This window comes from Budorcas taxicolor, chromosome 1, assembly GCF_023091745.1.
Source record: "Budorcas taxicolor isolate Tak-1 chromosome 1, Takin1.1, whole genome shotgun sequence".
NCBI classification, from domain to species: Eukaryota; Metazoa; Chordata; class Mammalia; order Artiodactyla; family Bovidae; genus Budorcas; species Budorcas taxicolor.
Genome location: NC_068910.1, coordinates 102986368 through 103013178, shown reverse-complemented (window position 1 = coordinate 103013178; position 26811 = coordinate 102986368). Strand labels below are relative to the sequence as shown.

Below are 26811 nucleotides of genomic sequence, written 5' to 3'. Positions count from 1 at the left end.
TATTTTTTATATTTGTGATAATACAGAGTAAATAAGCTTTTTTTATTTTTTAGTGTAGATAAGCTTTTAAGACTGTATTTCAGAAACATGTGGTTAGGAATACATGTTAAGAATATGATGAGTCTCTTCTTCAATTTATTTTCATACTGTCACCCGGTAGATAAGAAAATAAAGCCTTTTTTTCTTTTACATGATTACAAGGATATAGCAGACACCAATCAAATTTCCTATGCATTTGTAGAAAGAAACTGTATTAAGTGAATTAAAATGTGGTGATAGATTTAATATTTTGCTATTTCTGGTCCACTTTGTTGTCTTATTAGATATGTGAAACTAGACCCAGGAAACACAAAGCAAGGGTTCTTTGCTACTGTCTTCTGGTATGGGGAAATTGTTTTTAATATACTTGTTTCATTTGTAGATGTGGATGAATGCGTTTTAAAGCCAAGCATTTGTGGCACAGCTGTGTGCAAGAACATCCCAGGAGACTTTGAATGTGAATGTGCTGAAGGCTACAAGTACAATCCTGTATCAAAGTCTTGTGACGGTAAAGTTCTGTTGGCATTATTGGTGGTGGAGGGGGTGAGTTGGCACCCTGATTTGAAATGAGAAGCATTGGTTCTCCTTGATATCAGTAATCAGATGTTCTCAGGTAATAAAATCCATGCTATAATTTGATCAGTTGGGTAGTGATGGCTTCCTTCCAGATTAAAAGTATGGACCCATGCATGTTCTTTAGTGCTGTGCTATCTGATGGCCCTCTAAGCTGTATATGAATTGCAGACCTCCCATATATGATAGAAGCAAAAGAAACACATAATATTCAAAAATAAAAAGAAGCTGAAAGGAAACACACACACAGAGAAAGGAAGACAAATTTAAAACAAGGTGGTTAGAAATGTTTGGTTTTATGTCAGCCTTTTCAGTGATTTTCTGTGTGTTTAAGTGTGTCATTTTATTCTAAAATAGTAAATGATCTAATTCCATTATAATTAAATATATTTTTTTAAAAATCTCATCATAACCAGATGAGAGCCAAGCTCTAAAACCGTGAGAAGCAGTGATTAGTGATGTCTGTGTCTGGATTTGGGAGAGCTCTTGAAGCTTGGGATTACTTCATTTGACTCCAGTGCTGCTGCCCAGGTAGCTTAGATGTGTCATAGGGTTATTTTTTTTAAATCATGGATATGTACAAATTATCTCACATCCTCCCCTGATTTTTTAAAAAATTTTAAAGTGAGTTTAATATCATCACTGAAAGTGAAAGTGAAAGTGAAAATTTCTCAGTCATGTCAGACTCTTTGCAACTCCATGGACTATACAGTCCATGGAATTCTCCAGGCCAGAATACTGAAGTGGGTATCCTTTCCCTTCTCCAGGGAACATTCCCAACCCAGGGATCGAATCCGGGTCTCCCCCATTGCAGGTGGATTCTTTACCAGCTGAGCCACCAGGGAAGCCCAATATCATGACTAAAACTAATCAAATTAACAGTAATTTTTCTGTTATGGCAAAATACATGTATAAGATATGTGCCCATTAGCCATTTTTAAGCATACAATTCAGTGATATTAATTACAGTCACACAGTTATGTAGCCATTACCATTATCTGTTCCAAAATTTTTCCAAATGGAACTATGTAACTGTCAAGCAATAAATTCCCCCTCCTCCCTTTCCCAATCACTGACAACCTCCAAACCCTACTTATCTCTCTGTGAATTTGCTTAAATTGATAATAATCTTAGAATAGATTTTTTTCAACTATTTATACTCCTTTTGAGATTTTGATGTCTTATATCCTCACGTACTCAATAAACATTATCTCCCCCCACACACTATTTCTACTCTCCCACCCCTCCAAATAGAAATTACCATGATCAGCCCTAAGCATTTGCAGATTTATTATTAGCCAATTTCATCACATTGTATTGTATTGTAGTTATATTCATTGTATATGTTGAAAAACTACAGTAATTTGTTGTTGTTCATTCGCTAAATCATTTCTGACTCTTTGCCACCCCATGAACGGTAGCACACCAGTCTCCTCTGTCCTCCACTATCCCCTGGAGTTTGCTCAAATCATGTCTGATTCAGTAGGGATGCTATCTAACCATCTCATACTCTCTGCCCGCTTCTTCTTTTGCCTTCAGGCCCAGCATCAGGGTGTTTTCCAATGAGTCGGCTCTACACATCAATGAATATTGTAGTTATATTCAATGAATGACAGCTTTTTTTACAAAAAGATTTAAATGTGATATCAATTCCGTTCAGTCATTCAGTCATGCAAACTGTTTGTGACCCCATGGACTGCAGCACACCACGCTTCCCTGTCCATCATCAACTCCCGCAGTATACTCAGACTCATGTGCATTGAGTCGGTGATGCCATCCAACCATCTCATCCTGTCCTCCCCTTCTCCTCCTTCCCTCAATCTTTCCCAGCATCAGGGTCTTTTCCAATGAGTCAGCTCTTCGCGTCAGGTGGCCAAAGTACTGGAGTTTCAGCTTTAGCATCATTCCTTCCAAAGAAATCCCAGAGCTGATCTTCTTCAGAATGGACTGGTTGGATCTCCTTGCAGTCCAAGGGACTCTCAAGAGTCTTCTTCAACACTACAGTTCAAAAGCATCATTCTTCAGCACTCAGCTTTCTTTATAGTCCAACTCTCACATCCATACGTGATTACTGGAAAAACCATTGCCTTGACTAGACAGACCTTTGTTGACAAAGTTAAGGTCTCTGCTTTTTAATATGCTGTCTAGGTTGGTCATAGCTTTCCTGCCAAGGAGTAAGTGTCTTTTAATTTCATGGCTGCAGCCACTGTCTGCAGTGATTTTGGAGCCCCCCAAAATAAAGTCTGCCACTGTTTCCACGTTTCCCCATCTATTTCCCGTGAAGTGATGGGACCAGATGCCATGATCTTTCTTTTCTGAATGTTGAGCTTTAAGCCAACTTTTTCACTCTCCTCTTTCACTTTCATCAAGAGGCTCTTTAGTTCTTAACTTTCTGCCATAAGGGTGGTGTCATCTACATATCTGAAGTTATTGATATTTCTCCCGGCAATCTTGATTCCAGCTTGTGCTTCTTCCAGTCCAGCGTTTCTCATGATGTACTCTGCATATAAGTTAAATAAGCAGGGTGACAATATACAGCCTTAACTTACTCCTTTTCCTATTTGGAACCAGTCTATTGTTCCCTGTCCAGTTCTAACTGTTGCTTCCTGACCTGCATACAGATTTCTCAAGAGACAGGTCAGATGGTCTGGTATTACCATCTCTTTCAGAATTTTCCACAGTTCATTGTGATCCACACAGTCAAAGGCTTTGGCATAGTCAATAAAGCAGAAATAGATGTGACATACATATATACAATATTTTATTACTTTAGTTATGCTATTCAATTTCAATAGTATTGAGGGCTCACTAATTTGGGGGTTCTATTTTAAGTGGAAACTATGCTATAGCAGTGTTTGAGTTTGGGAATTTTCAAATATCACAGGGTATATTCATCTAAAAGGTCAAGGATCTTACATATTTCTAAAGTGTATCTAAGCTGAAGCATCTTATTAAAACTTTTCGAGAATGATTTTCTTAAAGTATGGATTGGGACAGGGACCATAGAGGGAGGTAATAGCACGGTGAGATTTTTTGTTTTTTTTATGTCTTTAATAAGTTGAGAAATAAATATATGTCCTTAAATTTATTGCCACCATTAATCGTTGCATTATGGAAAGTGATATTTTCTTGATATAGTCATTTAATCTCCAACTACATTGTTGTTTAGTTGCCAAGTTGTGTCCAACTCTTTTGTGACTCCATGGACTATAGCCAACCAGGGTCCTCTGTCCATGGGATTTCCCAGACAAGAATATTGGAGTAAGTTGCCATTCCCTTCTCCAGGGGATCCTCCAGACCCAGGAACTGAACCCACATCTCTGGCTTGGCAGGTGGATTATCTCTGTGAATCACATTAACCTTCAGTTAAAAGGGATGTTTTCTTCCCTTCCCTGTCTTCCTGTCCTCCCCTCCACTCCTTCTTTTCCCCCTCCTTTTCTTTTCTTCAAAGCAAAGAGTTAAGAAGAAAGTGTCAATGGAATTCATGTGATCAGATTTGACAGTTACATTGAGACTCTGTTTTTTTCTTCAAAATCCTAAAATTAACATAGTTGTTATATCTTTATTAATTATTAATTACTGAAAGTTAGTCATTAAATTTGTTAATTCAGGTATATAAACAAATTGAAACTACATTTGTGACTCATTTAAATTTCTGTGGCAAGTGCATAAAGGTGATTTGATGTCAAAGAATTTCTTTCACTAAGGATTTATTATCACTGAATATCTTATACTAGAATCAGAATAGTCCTTCTTCTGTTGGGTTGAACATTTAGGAGATATTAAAATTTATTTTCTTTTCCCCCAGATGTGGATGAATGCTCTGAGAACTTGTGTGCTCAACTTTGTGTCAATTACCCTGGAGGTTACTCTTGTTACTGTGACGGAAAGAAGGGATTCAAACTTGCCCAAGATCAGAAGAGTTGTGAGGTAACACTTTGTAATACTAACCTTGCCATCTCTTTTTAAAAATGAGATCCAGTAACTTATTTCCATATAGTTGAGGCAAATAAGAATACAGATTTCTACTATAATTGCTATAGTTCAAAACAAGCTATGAGTTACAATCTATTTACTAATTTTGACCACATAATTTGGTAAACATTGGGAGGAACTTCCCAGGTGGTGCTTGTGGTAAAGAAGCTGCCTGCAAATACAGGAGACATAAGAGACGCAGGCTCATTTCCTTGGTCAGGAAGATCCCCTGGAGGAGGGCATGGCAATCCACTCCAGTATTCTTGCCTGGAGAATCCCAGGGACAGCAGACACTGATGGGCTGCAGTCCACAGTGGGTGACAAAGAGTTGGGCACAACTGAAGCGACATAGCTTGCATGTGGATAATTAGCAACTAGATTAAGAAAAAACTGCAGGGCCACAGTTCAGAGAGTGGTCATCTGTATAGCCCGTACTTTTATAAAATGCAGTGTGTATGCTTACTTAAAAACTGTAAAAAGCTAAGGTTTATACTTCTCTTTGTGAGAAAAAATCTTTCATAGAAATTTCAGTGAAAACATTTTTCAGTGTCTACTTTTGTTTATCACATTCTGACAAGTTTGATCATGGTTTATCCATGTTAGTACTTGCAAGAGTGTACATAAAATCTCAGGTGCAAACAATTTTGTCAGAGTAGGGTTCAGTTGAGGTTTAAGTATATTGAAATTCAGAGGGGTCAGTTTTGTTATTATCTCTCCAACTTGCTTCTAGGTTACTCACATTCAATTCATAATTGATCCAGAAATTGAATGTTGGGGGTAGGTTCTAATATTTCTTCCACTGAAGAAATCTGAAGCTCTTTCCCCCCACCCCCAAGTAAGGATCACGTTAGTGATCTTTAGTCCAATTCATGAATCTCTTTTAATTTTTAAAAGTGAAAGTGAATTGTCATGCTTATGAGGCAGACATTAAAAAAAAAGAAATACCCTTAACTGATTATTTAATAGTCATTGATTTACACATACTCTCTATCTGCTATCCAGAGAAGCTGTATATGTTTTAAAAATGTCAACATTTCCTATTATGCTACCTATTTGGTAAAGGAAGGTAAGGAAAGCTAGTTGGTATATGTAGTAACTTTGGTAGTGCTTCATTGAAATGTATTGTGTGCATGTTTATTTTGTAAATTGATATCCTATTATTTCAGTATTTCTTGTAGTTACACATTGCCATCTTCCTTGGAATAGATTTACCAAAGTTCTAAGAGGAAATGAGATATTATTTCAGGACCTAGATTTAATACAGTGACTTTTGCACAGTTTTCCCCAGAATATCCCTAGATGTATGCCCAAGAACTTCTCCTTTAAAAAACTTTCCATTTAAATGTTTGTTTTTACTCTTAAAAGAAAAAAAAAAACCTTGATAATAGTTCATGCATGTGTGCTAAGTCACTTCAGTAATGCCTGGCTCTTTGTGACCCGGTGGGTTGCAGCCTGCCAGGCACCTCTGTCCATGGGATTCTCCAGGCAAGAATGCTGGAGTGGGTTGCCATGCCCTTCTCCAGGGGATCTTCCCAACCCAGGGATCAAACCTTCGTCCTTTATGTCTCCTGCACTGACAGATGGTTCTTTACCACTAGAGCCACCTAGGAAGCCCTGGTAGTAAATCACCTGACTCTAAATCTTTTTTATTTTTTGGTAAATTCCTTGGAGATTATGATGATATCTTACTTTATATTTGTCCTGTTCAGGTTTTTCAGCATTTCCTTTGATATCTAGAGAGCACATTTTTGCTCAGAAAAATTTTGGCTTAATAAGGCTTTAAAACAAATGGAGGGTGAGTGGGAGGGAAGCTCAAGAGGGAGGAGATTTGTGTATACATATAGCTTATTCTGCTTTAAAGAATCTGCCTGTAATGCAGGAGACTTGAGTTCACTCCCTGGGTGGGGAAGATCCCCTGGAGAAGGAGATGGCAACCCACTCCAGGATTCTTGCCTGGAGAATCGCATGGACAGAGGAGCCTGGTGAGCTACAGTCCATGGGGTCTCAAAGAGTCGAACGCAACTGAGCGACTAACAACATCATAGCTTATTCACTCTATTTTACAGCAGAAACTAGCACAACATTGTAAAGCAATTATACTCCAAAGAAAAACAAATAAGCTAGGTACGGAGGAAAAAATAAATAAAACTGGCTCAGCGGTAAGGAACCCACCTGCCATGCAGGAGCCCGCAGGAGACACAGGTTTGATCCCTGGGTCAGGAAGATCTCTTGGAGAAGGGCATGGCAATACACTCCTGCATTCTTGCCTGGAGAATCCCATGGACAGAGGAGCCTGGCGGGCTACAGTCCATAGGATCATAAAGAGTCAGACATGACTGAAGCGACTTAGCATGCATTCTTGGAGATTACACTGATGAACTATACAAGGAAGTAAAAGATATTGCTTTGTTATTACCATTGGTGTTCTGCATTTATTTTATTGTATCTGAGAGGATATGTTTGACAAGAACACTGTTGCTGCTGCTGCTGCTGCTGCTGCTGCTGCTAAGTCGCTTCAGTCGTGTCTGACTCTGTGTGACCCCATAGACGGCAGCCCACCAGGCTCCCCTGTCCCTGGGATTCTCCAGGCAAGACCACTGGAGTGGGTTGCCATTTCCTTCTCCAGTGCATGAAAGTGAAAGTGAAAGTGAAGTCGCTCAGTCATGTCTGACTCCAACGACCTCATGGACTGCAGCCTACCAGGTTCCCCCTTCCATGGGCTTTTCCAGGCAAGAGTACTGGAGTGGGGTGCCAGTGCCTTCTCTGGACAAGAACTCTAGGAACCAGGAAAGCATGATATACTGACACGTACACTAAGCAGTAACCAATGCTTTTTCTTATTTTGTTGCCTTTTCTCCAGGCTGTTCCAGTGTGCCTTCCTTTGAACCTGGAAAAAAATTACGAATTGCTTTACTTGGCAGAGCAGTTTGTAGGGGTCGTTTTGTATTTAAAATTTCGTTTGCCAGAAACCACCAGGTGAGGTACCAATGTCAGTGATAATTATAGAAATAAGCAGGTCAGGGCAGAAAGGAGTTACTGAAAGGTTTAAAATCCATGAAATTTTATTAGCAATCATATAATTTAGGTGTATTATCAATCAGATGATATTGGGTACCCTAAATTTCTTTTTTTCCTTCACACATATTTTTCACGCTTGAACCATCTGGGGTTGATCTAGGCTGATCTTCCCTAGTGATCATTTTACCTTAAGCCAGAGTTCTTCCTATTCTAACGAATACATATTTTTAAGAAGCTGGAAAAGAGGATTTTATGTATTTGTGAAAGTTTCATTCTTTTTTTATGCTTTCTAAGTAATGGGAATAATTCAAGAAACTGCTTTTAGAATATAGTTATATTCATAATTATTAAGGAAACTATGATAAGATTTCTTAAGTAATATTTTAAAGAAATGTGTCACATGATTTTAGTTGACTGAGTACTTTATCTCCTCTTCCTGTAGTTAGGTTGACTTTGGAGAGGGAGTAATTGCTTCTGTTTTTGAGTCATGATGCTACTTTATCAAATTTTCTCAGAGCCATACATTGTTGGAACTAGGGCAAAAAAAATTGGAATTTTGTGGGAATAATGGAAAGGAAACATTTGAGACTGATTATGGAATCCAAATTTTAAAATATTTTAATTGGATAAGCATGTATATTTAGAATTTAATCCATTAGATATATGAGTGAATACTTGTTAAATAATTCAACTCAATTCATAGAAATTTTATTATTAAGGAACACTGAAATTTATTCACTGATATAATTGTGCCCTTTCAGCACTCTGATTTCCCCTTTAAAATGTGGTTTTCCCCTTTAACATCTCAGAGCAAAGACTATCTTCTAGTGATATAGATTGGAGACAGCCTTTCCTTGCTATGAGAATAATTATGAGAGAGAAGAATTAATTATCTCAGACACCTTCAGAGGTATTCATTTCTCACCATTCACAAAAGCTTGGGCTCTAACATCAGATAAAATTGGTCAAGCAATTGTTTTCTTTCAGTATTTATTATTTAGTTTAAACTTTTTATTGAGGTATTATATGTATATGTATATATACACACATACACACAGAGAGAAATATACATGTAATATACATATATCTTACATACACAGCTTGATGAAGTTTTGTAAGCTGCTACCTGTGTAAGAAACACAAAGAACAGCTAATGCTTTTTGTTTCTTTTTTCGCAAATTTCTTCAACTCTGTTTCCCAAGATCAAGTACTTATGCTGCCCCAAAGTTAGCAAGTTCACTGTTTTTCACTCTACAATACTTCTGACAGAGAAGGAATTGTTCCCCAACGTAGTGAATCAGTGTGCTGTTGTATTCCAGACAGAAAATATGCAGAGCACAACTCTTTGAGTTACTGGTTTAGCATGTTTTTACAAAGAGAAGGAAATTATCTCCATAATAGGATCAACTTCTAGAAAATCCTGACCATACACAGATTCAGGTTTTGGCAAGATAATATATGCTTCACATCAGCAAAATGTGATGAATATGAAAGAGAATAGAAGTCCCTACTCAGAGCAAAATGCTTCTTTTAAAATATAATCTGAGTTCCTTAAATTCCTAGTAAATTGTGATCTACCCAACAAGCTTTATTCCACGTTTACTTCTTTATACTATTTCCTTGGAATTCTCAAGGCTAGAAAGTTTATTCTATGACTTTTTCTTTGTTCTATTTTAGGTAGGTTTGTGCCTATTACAAATGATGCCTCTATTACTATTACTGTTGTACATAGAAAAGGAAAGAGTCTGGGATTCTTTCTTGCCATATTTAATAATTATCTGAAATCTTAATTTTTTATTTAAATTACCTTTATTTTAACTTAACTCAAATGACTAGTAGTTATACAATTATTTTTCCTGTTTCCTGTTTACCTTTTTTCAATCATTTTGCTTTACTGGTCCCTTGGAAACTTTAATGCTGATTTTCATTAAAGTATCATAAGGCCATGAATTGATATATGTTATTTTTCAGTCCAGCATTCTTAAGATTTTTATCCTTCCCTGTAGTAGCTACATATATGTTCAATGTCTTAATAGCAACAGGCGTTGTCAGAGCTCAGATTGCCCCAAACACGTGGGTATATCTTTTAAACTCTCCTTCTATGTACTCCAGTATAGTGATTTGTGCAATTAGAGTTTTGGAGAGCTTTTAAAATTAAACTAACAGATACATTTAAAAGTTTTTGATTTTACTTTCCTTTACCACACATGAAGACTTAATTATGTTAGAAATCATTCAGATACTATCTTGTATATCTCTGTGAGTGATTCCTTCCTGACATATATGAAATCATAGGGAAAATTTGCTCTTTGATGGATGAACCAATCATGGATTAAACTCTTTTATTAATCATATATGGATACAGAAGAAAAAAAAAGAATCTTCATGTTAGATTATATAGTGTATAAAAGGCTCTGAAACAATATGCCCAATATTTGTACGTGTGCATTCCAGCATTTAAAAGAGCTTTCAAAACAAATGCCAAAAGATGAAAAATTTATCAAAGCATATGCTCATTTGGAAAAAATGTTCCACGAATAAGCAAGAAAGTAAAACAGCTTGATTTAAGTACACATGGAGCCAGAGATAATACAAGAAGAGCTTAATCCTGCCCTTTTTTATCTTTTCTAGTGAAAGAGTTGTCTCTTTCAACATACTGCTATTTGCCAGTTCGAGAGTGAAAGAAAAACATGATCTTCAATATTTCTCACTATTCAGGCTCTCTCTTTGTCCATTGTTCAGATTTTCAGCTGAATTTGATTTCCGGACATATGATTCAGAAGGTGTTATCCTGTATGCAGAATCTTCTGATCACTCATCTTGGTTCCTGATTGCGCTTCGTGAGGGAAAGATTGAAATTCAGTTTAAGAATGAAAAGACTGTCAAAATGACGACTGGAGGCAAAGTTATTAATGATGGTTTATGGAATATGGTATGTTTTGCAGAACTCATAAAGAATCATTCCACTCTGATGCAGTTTGTATAAAATCATTAATCATTACTTTAATAGTGATACCAAACCAAAATAAGTTTGGGTTTATCTGATATTGTGTGAAGTGTATTCTACACACTGTAAATACCTGAAACAGTCTGAGAAATTATTTTCTCTCAACAGTGTGGATTTCCCATAACTGAAGTTGTTTTCAGTTACTAGCTTTTTTATTTTTATTTTAATTAATTAATTAATTTATTTTTCTTTATTTTTTTTTAGTATTAAGTTTTTTATTTTTTTAATTTAAAAATCTTTAATTCTTACATGTGTTCCCAAACATGAACCCCCCTCCAACTATTTTGTCTTTAACTTTTGACCTTTTTTAGTGGCTGTCACTGGTGAACTGTGATATTGCACCTATAAGGTCAAGGGTTATGCAAAGATAACACTGATCTGGGACAACTACAATGGATAGCCATCAATATTTTTAATGCAAAAGAGAAATACATGTAGTAACAAAATTAAAAATTTAATTTAATTTTAAATATTATCATATAGATTAATAGATTTATACAAATAGGATGGCTGGAACAAATCAGAATGCTTAGAAACTAGCATTTTTAGTTAATCCCTAAAAGTGAGTCTTTATTTGAATAATCAAGAATAGAACTTTAATCTACTGTATTCAAATGGAACTTATCTTACAGAAGGGATTACTGTTAGTCTACAGAGGGCAGAATGTCAATTAAATCAATGCTACTTTCAGCAGAGAAGAGCTGAGAAGATCAGCTTCACCTTGGAATGTGGTACCCCAAAGAGACACTTTCTAAGTCTGTGGGAACTGACAGGAAAGATCCATGTTAAGCAGCCATGTAAAGTCTTCACTAAATTATTTCATTATATTTATCCACTCTTGCAATCATATATTCAATAAGGATTTAGTAAACGTGTTTAAAATGCTATATTCCCAGTCCAAGGGGCTGAAACCACAGTAAGAGATCGTCCATGCTCTTTGAGGTTAGACTCTCAGAGTTCAATAGTGGTTGTGGCATTGTGAACCAATATGGTGCAATGTGAAATATGTTACAGGAAAGTGTAATAAAGGATAGTTGGGTGCAGATGTGGTTCGCCAAAAAGGGGGCTATCTGCTGATTGGCAGCCATGGATTTTGGGCTCCTAACTTTGAAAGAATTTTGGCTTCACAGGATCAAATGCAACTGTCAGAGAAGTTGTTAAAATTCTTTGACTTATGTTGTATATTAGTATAGGTTTTTTTACCACATCTTACCCACTACATCTGTATCTATAATATTTGATGCATACAGCTATTCCTCCAGTATACTGAAGAATACACTTTAATGCCAGATGTCCCTAAATCACCTATCTAAAACCACTAAAATCACTTTTGCAGTAAAAGAGAGTAAACAGAATTCTTTTTTCAATGAGTATATACAAATTGGAAAAATCAGCTGTTTAAAGGTGAATTTAAGTACATTTCTAGGTAGGATATAATGTATATAAAGAAGGTAAATATTTATCTGTGAAGTGATCATGAGTTCCAAGTAGTGTTTATTGAAGAATTGTTCATGGGCTATATCTTGTTAAAGATAGAATTTGGGTTGAATGGAAGGCAGCTGTTCAGTTTCTCCTATATTTATGATTCTTGTTAAAAAGAAACTATGATTCAATGATATGCCCATGTTTTAGCTAAAGCATTTAAATTAAAATCTCCCTCTATAAAATGAATACAAGCTTATAGAAAAAATAAAATTTAAGAACATTAGCAAGTCAGAGAGAAACTTTGGTAATAAATTTGCTGCTGTTGTTTTTTCTTCAAATTGTAATTCAATATTTTAACAATTTTTGCATTTTCCACCCCGCTGATAAATAGGATTTCTTTTTTCACTCCATATCTTTTAAATTTAAAAGATAGTATGGTAGCATGGTAGTCCTACTAACTTATAATCCTGATGATTTATTAATGAATTACACTGTTTCAAACAAATTTATATAACACAGAAATTATTTGAAATAAATAAATATTTTAAATAAGTATTTAAATTTTAATTAATGACAAAGTGATTAAGTTAAACTAACCTATAAACTGAACTATTCACTTTATTGCAGTTGTTTTACTAATTTTAAATTATTTTTTAAAAAATATGTTAAAAATAAGAAATTAAAATGCATAACTAGAATTGTTTTATCATTCAGGTAAATAAAATTGAATGTATAATGATTGTCATTAGAATGGCTATAACTGTAGGAATATTCTCATAAGCGATTATTGATAACTTAAAAGTGATTATTATATTTCATAGCTGGGTATAATCCTAATATTGGTGGAAAATGTATAATTTGTATAATTTCATTTATCCAACAAAATATTTTATGAGCACTTTGTGTGCTATTCCTTCTTCTAGGTGGTGGGGATGCAATAGTGAATAAAACAAAAGTCCTTGCTCTTATGGAGCTTGCATTTTGGTGGTGAGATGAAAACCACAACTGTGTCAACAAATAGCTATGTCAGGTAGTGATTAATGCAATGAGGAAAAAGAAAAGCAAGGCCAGGCAGTAGAGAAGGATGATGGTGAGTGTGCATATGGAATCAGAAAAGTCATCTCTGATGGGATTGCATTCAATCAGAGACGCGAGGGCACATGACAAGCAGACATTTTGGAAAGAAGATAATTCCGTGTCACATGAACAGCAAATACAGTCTTAGGCTAGAGGATGTGTTCGTTTTTATTTGAGCAGCAACATGAAAGTGAGTGTAGATGCAGTGGAGTAAAAAAGGGAGAGAGTAGTAAAAGCTGAGGTCAGAAATGTGGCCTGGAATAAGACCTTGAATTTTGTGTTAAGTAGAAAGACCTTAGATGATTTTGAGAAGTGATATGATCTAATTTGCATCTTAAAAGATGATCCTGGTTAGGACCTAATGACTTTGTGGAAACTGTAGAGAGTAAAGATAGTGGCTCAGTGGTAAACAATCTGCCTGCCAATGCAGAAGACACGGGTTCAGTCCCTCAGTTCAGTTCAGTCAATCAGTCGAGTCCAACTCTTTGCGACCCCACGGACTGCAGCGCATCATGCTTCCCTGTCCATCACCGACTCCTGGAGTTTGCTCAAACTCATGTGCATTGAGCCAGTGATACCATCCAACCCCCTTCTCCTCCTGCCTTCAATCTTTCCCAGCATCAGGGTCTTTTTCAAGGAGTCAGTTCTTCGCATCAGGTGGCCAAAGTATTGGAGCTTCAGCTTCAGCATCAGTCCTTTCAGTGAATATTTAGGACTGATTTCATTTAGAATGGACTGGTTGGATTTCCTCACAGTCCAAGGGACTCTCAAGAGTATTCTCCAACACCACAATTCAAAAGCATCAATTCTACGGCGCTCCACTTTCTTTATAGTCCAACTCTCATATCCATACTTGACTACAGGAAAAACCACAGCTTTGACTAGACAGACCTTTGTTGGCAAAGTAAGGTCTCTGCTTTATAATATGCCGTCTAGGTTGGTCATAGCTTTTCTTCCAAAGAGCAAGTGTCTTTTAATTTCATGGCTGCAATCACTGTCTGCAGTGATTTTGAAGCCCACAAAAGTAAAGTTGGCACTGTTTCCACTGTTTCCCCATCTGAAGTGATGGGACTGGATGCCATGATCTTAGTTTTCCGAATGTTAAGTTCTAAGCCCACTTTTCCACTCTCCTCTTTAATTTTCATTAAGAGGCTCTTTAGTTGTTCTTTGCTTTCTCCCATAAGGGTGGTATCAGCTGTATATTTGAGGTTATTGACATATGAGGTTCAGTCCCTGGTCTGGGAAGATCCCACTTGCCTCGAAACAACTATGCCCATGGGCCACAACTATGGGCTTTCCTGGTGGCTCAGACAGTAAAGAATCTGCCTGCAGTGTGGGAGACCCAGCTTCAATACCTGGGTCAGGAAGATCCCCTGGAGAAGTGAATGACTACCCAGTCAAGTGTTCTTGCCTGGAGAATTACATGAACAAAGGAGCCTGGCAGGCTATAGTCTGTGGGGTTGCAAAGAGTCAGCCGCGACTGGGTGACTAACACTTTCACTTTCACAAGGATAAAACAGGATATGGGATTAGGAGACTATTGCAATAACACAGTGAAAAGATGACAGCTTTGACTGCAGTGTTGATAGTAGGAGTGCTGAGAAGTGGTCAGATTCGGGGTATATTTTTAAGATCCAGCCTTTAATTTAAGATAGACTAAAACCTTTTGGAAATTCAGCATAAAGAGGGCCATAAAGACACCAAGATGAGTTATTGTCAATCTGCGGTTTTAAACTCTATCACATCCAATATACTGCTCTAAATATTATATTAAAAAGAATATAATTTATTAAAAATATGTTTCAATATGTAAATACTTAAATTCAAGTATAATATTTGTCAAAGCTTGCTCCTATACATAGAATAACATAAAAGCTACAAATGAAGGCTTATGCGGGGGTGTTATTTTACTTTAGAGCATAATTTTTCCCTTCCTGTGGTAGTGCTTTGATATGCCTATTGTCTGGTTACCCTGATTGATAAGTAAATGCAGAGTTTGCATTTTGAGTCCTACAGTTTTACATGAGGAAATTGCAGCAATGGTTCTTCAAATTGCCTTTATAAGAAAAAAAATTTTATTGTTTACCACTACTTCCAATTTTTTTAGAAACCCAAACTACTTTCAAAATTGGAAAAACCCAATTTAATTTAATGTATTATGCTTTCTTACGACCTCAACTACTTTTGAATTTTGAAACAAAATGTAATTTAATAAACATAATACTGAATGTACTAGCTTCTCTTATTTATATTAAATTTTATTTACATTATTGATTTCATATTTATACTATCAGACAAATGCAAAATAAGGGCACTTAAAAGTTTCCTAAGACTCTGTAGAGTGACTGTCTTTTTTTTAAACTGTTAATTTTATGGCACACTGGGATTGAAAGATATATATTATAAATGAATGTTTAAATGTGATAGAAAAATACTGATTTTTAAACTTTAAAATATGGTATTGATTTAGTTTTGATCAAGAATTATCACACTAAAATGAATTTTTATCACCTTTATACTAATTTGACATGTTAAATGTATTGGAACAAATTAACAAGTGCATTAAAATGATTACTTTGGAAAATTATGCACTGGAATAATAACAGGATTTTTCAATCTTAGTGTTTAATATGAAATGCAGTAATGTTTGGTTGTTTGATAATTTTTGTCTTTTTAATTGTAGGTCTCTGTGGAAGAATTAGAACAGAGTATTAGTGTAAAAATAGCTAAAGAAGCTGTAATGAATATAAATAAGCCTGAAAGCCTTTTTAAGCCCACCAATGGGTTTCTCGAAACCAAAGTATACTTTGCAGGAGTACCTCGGAAAGTGGAAAATGCACTCATTAGACCGGTAATGATCCAAGCTTGTATCATTCATCATGGATGAAATCTTTCATCTGTAATAGATTTGAAAATGTATTTTTTTGAGAGTCAAACGAAGTTATTTTGTTGAACACACCAACTGTGAAAACTTGAACATGGAAAAATAACATTATCAACCTTTGAAATTATAGTAAGGAAATAAGAAAATGAATGTAGTGTTTTTGAGCCTGTTTAAATTCCCAGTATTACTCATGGAGAAGTAGATTTTTAAAAATTCTTCAAGCATCAGTTAAATATTAATATCATAATAATCCATACTCAGCCATTAGACATATAAATGTGTATATTTGAGTCCAAAAGTACATTATTTTCTAGAAGCCAGTCAAAGTAAGACTTTCTTAGGTCTGTTTTAGGACTAAAATTTGGGAGACAAGTATAGCATGTAAGGTGGAATTTTAAAAAGAAAATCTTTGATGGGAATAAAACTGCAGCCTGTCATAAATTGAAGCTAGATATAATAGATGATTTTTCTATATGTGTTTGTCTAACTTCTGTGGAAAAGGTTCATGAAGAAGACTGATCACTGACCTTGTAGAGTTTAAAATTTTTCATTTGAAGTCATGGATCTGCCAGTTTTACACTTACTGATTTAATTTAAATATTTACTATTTTATATATATTTCAGTTGCCTTAGCTTTTCAAAGATTTGTGATATGATATAAAATCTGAGTTAGTTAACTCATGTCAGAGTGAATATACCCGTCCCTTTGAAATTGATAAATCAAGACATTTTAAAAGTAAAATAAATGATTCAAAAAGAATCAACTATCTGTGAAATGACTACACATCTGAGTGTGGCTGGATGCTTTGGTGAGATTAAAGAATGCAAAACATGTTTGTTCCTGAAGAGGCTTCTATTTGATGGCAAGACAAACCTATGTTGTAAATACAGTTAATGAAAAACAAAAGCAGCTGAGAACCCAGGGCCACAGCTAAAAGCGTACATGGAACTAGAAAGCAGAAAAGTTAGTGCCCGGATGATACAGGAAAGTCAAGTGGGGTTTGAGGTGTTAAAAATCATTAGGATAGGTGTTAAAGATCATTAGGATAGGTGTTAAAAATCATTAGGATCCCAATGAAGGTCTCTGATGTTATAAACGCACTTTTACTGAAAAAGACTGTCATCTGCAGGAGACCTTGAAAAAAGTTTAGATAAAATTCTAAATATTTTTAAATGTCATCAAAGAAAGAATTTTGCCCTTAAATGAAAACCTGTATCCAGTAATATAATCAATAAATATAGTAATATAATCAATAAAGCCCCCCTTTTTTAAGTTTAAAATGCATTCATTGGTCTATATTTTATATTGTTAGATTAACCCTCGTCTAGATGGATGTATTCGAGGCTGGAATTTGATGAATCAAGGAACTTCAGGAGTAAAGGAAATCATTCAAGAAAAACAAAATAAGCATTGTCTTATCACTGTGGAGAGGGGTTCCTACTATCCTGGTACTGGAGTTGCTCAGTTTAGCATAGATTATAGTAAGTGATCTCCTATTGTATCTTTCTCTTCTCACTAATCTTTAAATTTATTCTTTAACAAATAGCAAAAATTCCTTGCTGTTTTGAATTGAAACTAAATCTGTGTCATATCTAAAACTGGTCGTATTGATTGCTTTTTCTCTTGACTATGGATTATTTTTCTTCTGTATTTAATAATTTTTGGCTTAAAGGTGGGTGTCAGATAAAACAATAGAGACTGAGATAAGTCATATTAAAATTTAGAGATAAGCATATCTGTCCATATGCTAGACTCTTAATGAGAGGGCTTGAATCAATCTAGTCAAGAGTTAAACTGCTTAGGTTTTCTTGTTTTCATGCTGCTGCTGCTGCTAAGTCACTTAAGTCATGTCTGACTCTGTGTGACCCCCTAGACTTGTTTTCATGACTACCCTTCAGATTCCTTTAATATTCATTGTGCTTAACTTAGCATAATGGCTGCTTTGCCAGAGGACCACTCTTTATCAATTTATACTTTTACCAACAGAAGAAAGTTTATGCTCAAGATTTGTTTCTAATTAGAGAGTTGAAAAAGTAAATCTTGTAGTTTTACTTATCCCAGTTTCTATTGAAATTGAATATCTCAGCATATTCTTACTAGATATTTGTGTATCTTAATTATTTTGTTGGCTTCTGTGTCATTTTCTGTTTTATGAGTTCATTATTTGAACTACTAACAGTATTTAGTATGAATTTAGGGTTAATTTGAATATCTCTGATTTAAGAAAAAGTCATATTTTAACTTTATTTGCAGCCTTAAAAGTATCACTACAGTTTTAAGGAAGCATCTTACTATCGCTCTCTGTTTTCTTAACGTAAATTAATACAATGTCATTAATTTTAGCTCTGTTCTGAATATGAAGGTTTTTTTTAAAAAATATGTTGAGTTGATGATTGAATATAGAAAGAAACTAGGCCCATGATAGTTTGTTCCAGTGGAAAAAAAGCTCTGAAAAGAAAATGAAAATAGTTTTATTGTACCTGAATTTACTTTCATAAATAACTAACTGGTTGTTTCATAGACAGCATAAACATGGTCTACTTTATAATTAATATTTAATGCTACATTATAATTTCTCCACATCTGCATGTTCATTTTGAGTTTGTTAATGTCCTACAGTAAATTTACTTACTTCAAAATGATTATACAGGTTTTTTTTTTTCCCTTGGGTGGAATTTAAAGGATTATAGTGAAAAATGTAATAGTACTAGATGTGGCTAAAGGGAAGAATATCTTGTCAAAGGAGAATTATTTTCTCCGTTCACATTCACCCTTTTAAAGCCTCAAAGTGGTATTTGGGCTATTGTTATACATTTCTTTGTATTAAATGGGGAAGACTTCATTCAGATCTTAAGCTAATATTTTCAGATTATTAGTTTACAAATTATTTCAAATTATTAGAAATCAAACTGTTTTGAAATCATATTAGTTCAGCAAATATTTGTTAAGTGACTACTGAGGAAAGCAGTAATGATAGAGACTTGCGGAGCTTGCCCTCTAGTTGTGTAGACTATTAACCTAATAATTAAGAAAAAGAATGTTAAGTATTATGATAAGAGAATTACAGAAGAGTTCCTATTAGAATTTCAGAGTTAACTGTTGACTTCAGACTATTTCTCTATTATCAAACCATCCCACACCCCTATGTATAGAGATCGGACTTTTCTTTCCCACTGCTCTAACCTAACTCCTATAAGGCAGAGAAGTACTGGGCTGGGGTTGGCAGCTGTACTCAGATTTTCCCTCAGAAATATTACAATAAATTTGTTGAACTTTCTTGTATTTTATAATACAACCACTCTGAGATTTGAGCATTGGAGAATATGTAAGACAGAAGGGAGAGCTGTTAAAGAGCAACTGGGAAATTCATAATAATTCTAAACACCACAATCCAGAATTCTGTTGTAGGAAAAACTAAAGGATGAGGTTCCATCTGTGTGTTTCTTGCCTGCATTAAAAACTATTTTCTTTTGCTCTGTTTTGCCTAGGTTATATAGATCATTGGGAAAGAACTAAATTCTTTAATATCACTCAAAGATGGCTTTGAATATTGATAAGATTAATTCCTCTGGTGCACTTAAGAGTACATTGATCCTGCTTCTGTTTCATTGTTTAAACAGAGAATGAATCCAATCCTGAGGCTTGGCAAATCAATGTGTCCTTGAATATTCGCCCATCAGCAGGCACCGGTGTTATGCTGGCCTTGGTTTCCGGTAACACAGTGCCCTTTGCCTTGTCCTTGGTGGATTCCGCCACTGAAAAGCTTCAGGTAACTTTACTCTGAACCTTTATGATCCTTATTTTGTAATTTTTAAAAAATCAGTAACATGGATAGAATAACAGTGTTTGCCTCAAAGTAGTCTTTTGAAAATGAAATGAGATAACTTATATAAATTATTTGGCATGTCATTAAAGATTGAATAAATATTCATTATTGTTACTTTTTTCTGGCTTATTTCCAAGGTTTGAACCGAGCGGTTAAGGGGATAGGGGAGAATGGAAAAACCTATGTATTGTATCTATAGTTTAGATTAGACAGACTCCCACAAAGGCTGCTTGGAGCCTTCTCTGAGTACACAGAGATCCACCCTTATTCAGACTCTTTGAAGTATCATGGGAATTTATCTGTACTGTACTAACAGAATAGAAGTCAGTCTGATTGCAGTCCACTCTGAAATATTCAGTGTCTAATTATAATTTTTTTGTGCTTTCTGGTACTCTTAATCTCTTCTCCCATAAATAAGTTAGGAAAGACTAGGGAAAACTAAAACCAGTCTACTTGGCTTCCCACTGGCAACGCTGCCTTGAAATTAGAACAGGAAACACTCTCAGATAAAAGAAAACATGAGAGTTATCAGAAGGGCTGTATTATTCAGCCTTCTGTTAGAGGCTAATAATTCTGTCCTTGTGTCATCCACAGTGGATTCCAACAAGTTACAGCAAGTAGCTTTCGTTTGTGCCATGGTTGACTTGGATGTTCTCTGTGGCTTGTAGAAAGAGACATATAATTGAATAATGCCTATAGTGATAAAAAGAGATGCTGTTTGCAACTTAAGGGATGGTTGTGGGGAGTTTCTGATGGTTAACTGTAAGCAACCTGAAAAAATCCTGTGAAGTTTTGTCTCCAGTCGACTATAGGAGCTTGCTACATTTGGGTTTCAGCTAATTGTTTTTTTTAAAAGCAAAACGGAAATCCTGCCTTCAACACTACATTCAGTTAGTAGAGGAGGTTAACACGTGCCGTGTCCTTGAGATTTATTTTATCTTGTCTATGTTTTCTGTGTTTCTGTAAATACCTCGGACTATCTTTCTGCTATCTGGAAAGCATCATAACACCCACCTCCTTAGTTTTGATGTTATTTTCTTTCCTTTTTTATATTTCCTCTATATGCTAGTAGGCTATCTGCATAGGTGACTCTTGGCAAGGTGAGTAATTTAGTGTATCAGCAGTTTGAAACATTCAGAAAATAAATAAATAAACACACACACGTATATATGTATGTATATATATTTGACAACCTTCTGATAAATACTCTGTAACTTACTGTCCTGGTTTTTCTTTCTCAGAGACTTCACTCAGTTTGTCCCAAGTCTGCAGGATTTCTTGTGTGGCACAAATAAACCTTTCGGTCTTGCTGGATGTGCTTACTAAAGCACTTTAAGTTTTCTAACTATTTTCCCCAACAAAGAATGATTCAGCTCCTTCCTTTTCCATATGTAAGTTTTAAAATTGGGAAGGCTCATAAAAAGAAATTTATTGCTTAAGATACTACTTAAGTTCCCATTGGTTTCTTGAATTTTCAGAACCTGCTGTACATTCACATCTTAGCTAAACCTGGAGTTTGTAAAACTAATGTATATTCAAAAATAATGATTATGATAATAGAAGTTTTTTCGTTTAAACTTGAAGGCTCTATCATATTTTCCCCACCTCATTGAAATTCAGTTTTTTGAATTTTAAAACCAAGTCTCTTTTATTTGGCATTACTGTTAGTATTTGTTTATAATGAGTCTTTGTTCTTCAGGATATCCTGGTATCTGTTGAAAGTATGGTAATAGCTCGGATAGAGGCCGAAAGTCTATGTTCCAATCAGCAAACCTTTCTGGAAATCAGAGTCAACAGAAACAATTTGGAACTATTGACTCAACTTAGAAAGGATAGCTTCCACTCTGAAGACTTTCAAAGACAATTTGCCATCTTGGATGAAGCAATGAAAGGAACAGTGGCCACTTACCTGGGCGGCCTTCCAGGTATCTTCTTACTTTGTCTTCAGTTTTAAAAAGCGTATTTTCAATGAAATTGATAGTATTTTAGATATGCAATGTTAGCAAAACAGCATCTGTATATATAGAGCATAAGTAATTGTAGTAAAGGGGTATCAGAAGGGAGGAGAAAATTCTAGTAACCATTATTCTTTTTCTGGGGGCTTGCATGAACATTTTATTGGTCATTTTTATTTAATTTTTTTAATGGTAAACTGAAACTAAGTTTTCATGCATTTGACTATCCTAGCGAGAAATGATTTGCCATTTTTATTTTATACTCACAGTTGTCTTCTGAGTTTAATATTTATTCTTCAGTTCAACCATCACTCACCCAATATTCATTAAGACCCTATGTCTCAGGCAATAGAGACACATCAATAAACAAATGGATACAATCTCTGCTGTTAAGACCTTTACCATCTGGTGACAGAGGCAGATATTAACTGATTAGGAAAATATTTTAAAAATTAAAATTTTCATAATTTCTATGAAGGAAAAGTTGGGGTTGCTTTTAGAGCCTGAAAAATGAGACCTTGATCTGGTTGTGGGGGCCAGGAACAAGCTCTCTGAGGAAGAAAATAAGATACAACTCTGATATTTGAAGGATTAAATGAAGTTTACCAGGTAATGAGGGTGGAGATTGGAGCTAGAACACAAATTGCCCATGGCAGAATGGAAAGGGGTTGACATGCTTGAGGAATGTATAGAAGGTCAGTACCGTGAGAGCACATTGAGCAAGGGGGTGGTCATGCAAGAGGAGGCTGTGAAATGGGTGGTGGGTGGGATTATTATAGACCTGGTTCAGAGTCCTGCATCTTATTGGAGCCATAAGAATCGTTAAAAAAATTTTAGACAAGGAAGTGGTATATCAATGATTCAGTTTAAAAAAATTCCCCTGCATGCTGGATGCAGATGGACGGCGGGGATATAAGTGGATGAGGTGAGTTGGGGGCTAATGAAGCAGTTCAGATGAAGAAGCGGTTACAGTAACAGTGGTGACAACTATACTGCCTCCAGTGGTGCATAACACACAGTCTGGGCATTGTTCAGAGTGTTTCAAGTGTATCATTTAATATTTAAAGTAGTCCTGTGAGGAAAGTACTTTTGTTATCTCCATTTTGCACATGAGGAAGCTGCGGAAGCTGTTGGACTGGGGTGATGTTGGTGGAGACAGGATACAGTGAATAGATTGGAGATATATGTGAGAAGCAAAGCTAATAGAAATTAATGATTGAAAGAATCTCTTAGGTATTTGGCATGAGTAGTTGCATAGGTGAAGATTCCATTTACCAAGATGGGGAAAACTGGAGGAAAAGTGGTTAATATGGGGAAATATGACATTGGCATCAACATCGTACTTTAAATGACAAAAAATTGAGGCAGAAAGTTTTTTACAAACATTTTTGAATAGTTTGGTGTCTGAACTTCTACTAATCTTTAAAATACTTGAACTGCCCAGTGTGTTCATTTCCCATATATGGAAATTTCCTCTAGGTTTTGGGGGAATATAATAGACTGTAGCAGAATCCCCTGGTGGTCCAGTGGTTAGGATTTGGTGCTTTCATTGTTGCACGTGCGTGCATACTAAGTGGCTTCAGACTTGTCTGACTCTTTGCAGCCCCATGGACTGTAGCCCGCCAGGTTCCTCTGTCCATGGAATTCTAAAGACAAGAATACTGGAGTGCTTACCATTTCCTTCCCCAGGGGGTCTTCCTGACCCAGGGATTGAACCCACTCGCTTGCATTGGCAGGCACGTTCTTTACCACTAATCCACCAGGAAAGCCCTTTCATTGCAGTGGCCCAGGTTAATCCCTGGCAGGGGAACTGAAATTGCCAAGCCAAGTGGCACAGCCAAGATATATATATATATAAAAGATATAGTAAATAGATTATAAAAGTTATAAATAGATCCGTTAGATAGCTATATCCATTGATAGGTATACATGCATAGTTACATTAATGTGGTTAATTATTAGGAAGTATAATTATGGTTCAAATGAATAAATTCTAAATACATTGAAATCCACCTACTACCTTATTCACAAATTAGTTGAATGTAATTTTAGGAAATCAAACAAACAATGAAAGAGTTCAGAACTAAAAATGTCAGAATTTCTGTGGTTCCAGGACTTTGTCAACAGCACTGAGGACTAATTTTAAGCAAGATGTGTTTAGAAAGCATGAGGAAAAATTGAGAAAAAGTTGAAATTGAGACATGAAGAGTGTGAACGAAAAAGCAAGAGAGCTGCAGAAAAACATCTATTTCTGCTTTATTGCCTACTGAACTGAACTGAACTGAAGAGTGTGAACTAGGGAATGGATAATTTCTTAATTGATATGCAAAATAGACATGCTAAGTCATATATTATGAATTAAAAGTCAGGTGAAATAGGTGATTCCAGGGATATTTATAACAATGGTATAGCCTATGATAGTCAGCCAGACTTGAAACTGTTTCTTAACAAATGCTGAGCCCATAGAAAAGTATGGATTTATTCACTACACTGGCAAGTTAGAAGTGGGATAAGGTACTGAGGAGGAAGAATAAGAGCTGAAAAATATCCATTGGGAATTAAAAGTTATGGAGATGAGATGCCAAGAAAAGAGGAAGCAAGTAGAGAGATGGCTGTTTTGAAGATGAACCATAGTTCTCAGGAATCCAAGGATGTTGCCTAAATATTGAGTTGATAAGGCGAGTAAAAGTGTAGTAAAGCCTTGAGGCCCTATTCACTGAAGTATTATTAAAACTGTTATTTTTCAGAACACCAAACATTACATAATAGTGAATTCCCTATTATGACCTGCTACTGTATGCTCAGCAAGACACTATTTCTTTGGAAAATACAGAAATCTACTTATATTCCAGCAATTATAAAATAGACATATTTATTGTGCCATTTAAAAAAGATTTCCAAATAGCTATAATTTTGAATTGAAAAAAATGTCTTAATAATGATTAACCTATCGCTCAGATTTAAGGAGAAAATAAAGTAGAACACCACAAGTAAGAATATCCTATTTTCTACTCTTTCTAAAGCATGTTTATTTATCTGAGGTTTGGCTGGAACTTTTACAAAATCAGAGGAACTAAGCTATGCTGAATTTAGTACCAAACACAACACCTTATAACACTGAAGTCAATTAATGTGAACTTATTGAACAGAAGTACATTATTGACTTTTCCTTTAGGATTAGAATTTAATTGAAAATGAGCAGTCTGAATAATTCCTCTAACTATAAGCAAGTAAGATGCTAAAAGTCTTGGGCTAATATTTTAATATTCTGTTTTAACAGATGTTCCATTCAGTGCCACACCAGTGAATGCCTTTTATCAAGGCTGTATGGAAGTGAACATTAATGGTGTACAGCTGGATTTGGATGAAGCCGTTTCTAAACATAATGATATTAGAGCCCACTCGTGTCCATCAGTTTGGCGGAATACAGAGCATACTTAAGGCATTTTTTCTCTGCTGATAATATCTTTTTCCTGTGTGTAATTATACTTATGTTTCAATCATAGCTAAAGTGTTTTACCTACAATGTGCATATCTCGATTATTTTGTGGTACTTTAACCTTCCTGGAATTTTAAAAAGGTCCTTTTTCAAGAAAACAAGATTCTCTTGTGATATGAATCACATTAAAAATATTTTTACCTCTGTTGCTGTCTAGAAATTAATGAAACCTATAAAAAATTTTAATTTGAATTTTTTGTGACAAATGACATTTCTTCTTTTTTTTATGTTTGTAAAAGTAAAGTTTAATTTTATCATCATGAACTAGGATTTAAATATGTTTTGTTTGTGGGAGGGGAGGCGGGGGGAGGAGTCAAGGAAGTTAAACCTTTGTTAGAATACAAACAAAAGTACATGTGACTAAATTCCACTGTTACCAGTCCTCCCAAGTCAGTCTTCAAATAAGGGACCTTCTGCCTGGTGTAACTCGAACCAATAGGAGACCGAGTTTGGTTCTTCAGAAGCAAAGGAAGGTTATCCTTGGCTCAGAGAATGAGAGGTGGGAATTCTAGCTCTAGAGTACAAGCTCCTCTGACAGGCTGTGGGCCGGGCTGCTCTTCAGGGATCTCCTTTGTAAAGTGGGAGGAGGGTGGGATGCGGTGGAAGGGGGTGGAGTTCTAGCAGAGCAGACTCAGCTTTGCTATTCATGCTCCAGAACACAGCGTGGAGGGAAGCGTCTCTGCACAGCGGCCACCACCTCCGCCATCTTGAATTGAGGGTCCTGCTTGGTGTTTCTGCACACAGGCCCCTTACCTGAGGTGTTGGCACAGCCAGCTCACAGGAGGAACTCTGATCTGAAGGGCTATGTATGAGGCCGCTGTTTGTGGCCCCTCTCTATGCAGCCCCCAGTGAACAAGTGAAACTTAAGCACAAAGAAGAAGGTTAGACTTTATTTTGTTACCCAGATTCTGTTTTTATATCCCAGGAACTGTTAATTGGTTTTGCTGCTGACACTGTTAATCAGAGGAGATACTTTGTTTTCATTTTTTCTTAATGAAAGCAGAAGAGTTAAGTGTGAATTAAGTGTGAATTGAGTGGAAGGCCTTAAAGCTTTATTCCAAAACAGTCCCTCAGGGAAACCAGCTTTGAATTCATCTTTCTGTTTTCACATTTGAATTAGATAATGAGTGGGCTATTACTGAATTACATAATGAGTGGGACAAATTTTCATAAGAGCAGCACATGAATTTTGCTGGTTAGTGACTGGATTTTATGAGGCTAATATATTGTGTTGGAATGGGTGTAGAAACCTGGGGTGGGTACATTCCTTAAATCTGGCTGCGTGAGTGACACAAGTGTAGATGAGGAAAGGCAGAACCTAACGATGGAAAGAACAAATGAGAGAATGAGTGATATGAAAGTTTCTGGTTTTCCCGGAATCAAACCTTAATTACCAGAGTACAATCCCAGAATGTGATTGTTGAAGAACAAAAGGAGCTATGAAAACTAGAACAAATTTTAATGAAAGGATAAACCACAGAGGGACACAGTTAATATTGTGTCTTTGTAATATCCTTGCCTGGAGAATCCCA

General features: G+C 35.6%; 1 protein-coding gene across 2 annotated transcripts in view; it reads left to right on the top strand.

Moving 5' to 3' along the window:
* The window catches only part of PROS1 (protein S), a 69135-nt gene extending 43697 nt beyond the window's left edge, over nt 1-25438 (top strand). Inside the window, exons 7-15 of one of the 2 annotated variants that reach the window (XR_008199681.1) lie at nt 422-547; nt 4421-4542; nt 7448-7563; nt 10348-10537; nt 15798-15965; nt 17312-17480; nt 19620-19768; nt 21067-21216; nt 21525-21598. Coding sequence is in view for 1 of the 2 variants with exons in the window: in XM_052642899.1 (XP_052498859.1) it covers nt 422-547; nt 4421-4542; nt 7448-7563; nt 10348-10537; nt 15798-15965; nt 17312-17480; nt 19620-19768; nt 21525-21750; nt 25061-25221 (1427 nt within the window). In the remaining variant the exon portion in view is untranslated. Of the gene's footprint in view, nt 1-421; nt 548-4420; nt 4543-7447; nt 7564-10347; nt 10538-15797; nt 15966-17311; nt 17481-19619; nt 19769-21066; nt 21217-21524; nt 21751-25060 lie in introns of those variants that run through there. The other variant, XM_052642899.1, reaches the window with a different exon arrangement.
* The last annotated feature ends 1373 nt before the right edge of the window (nt 25439-26811 follow it).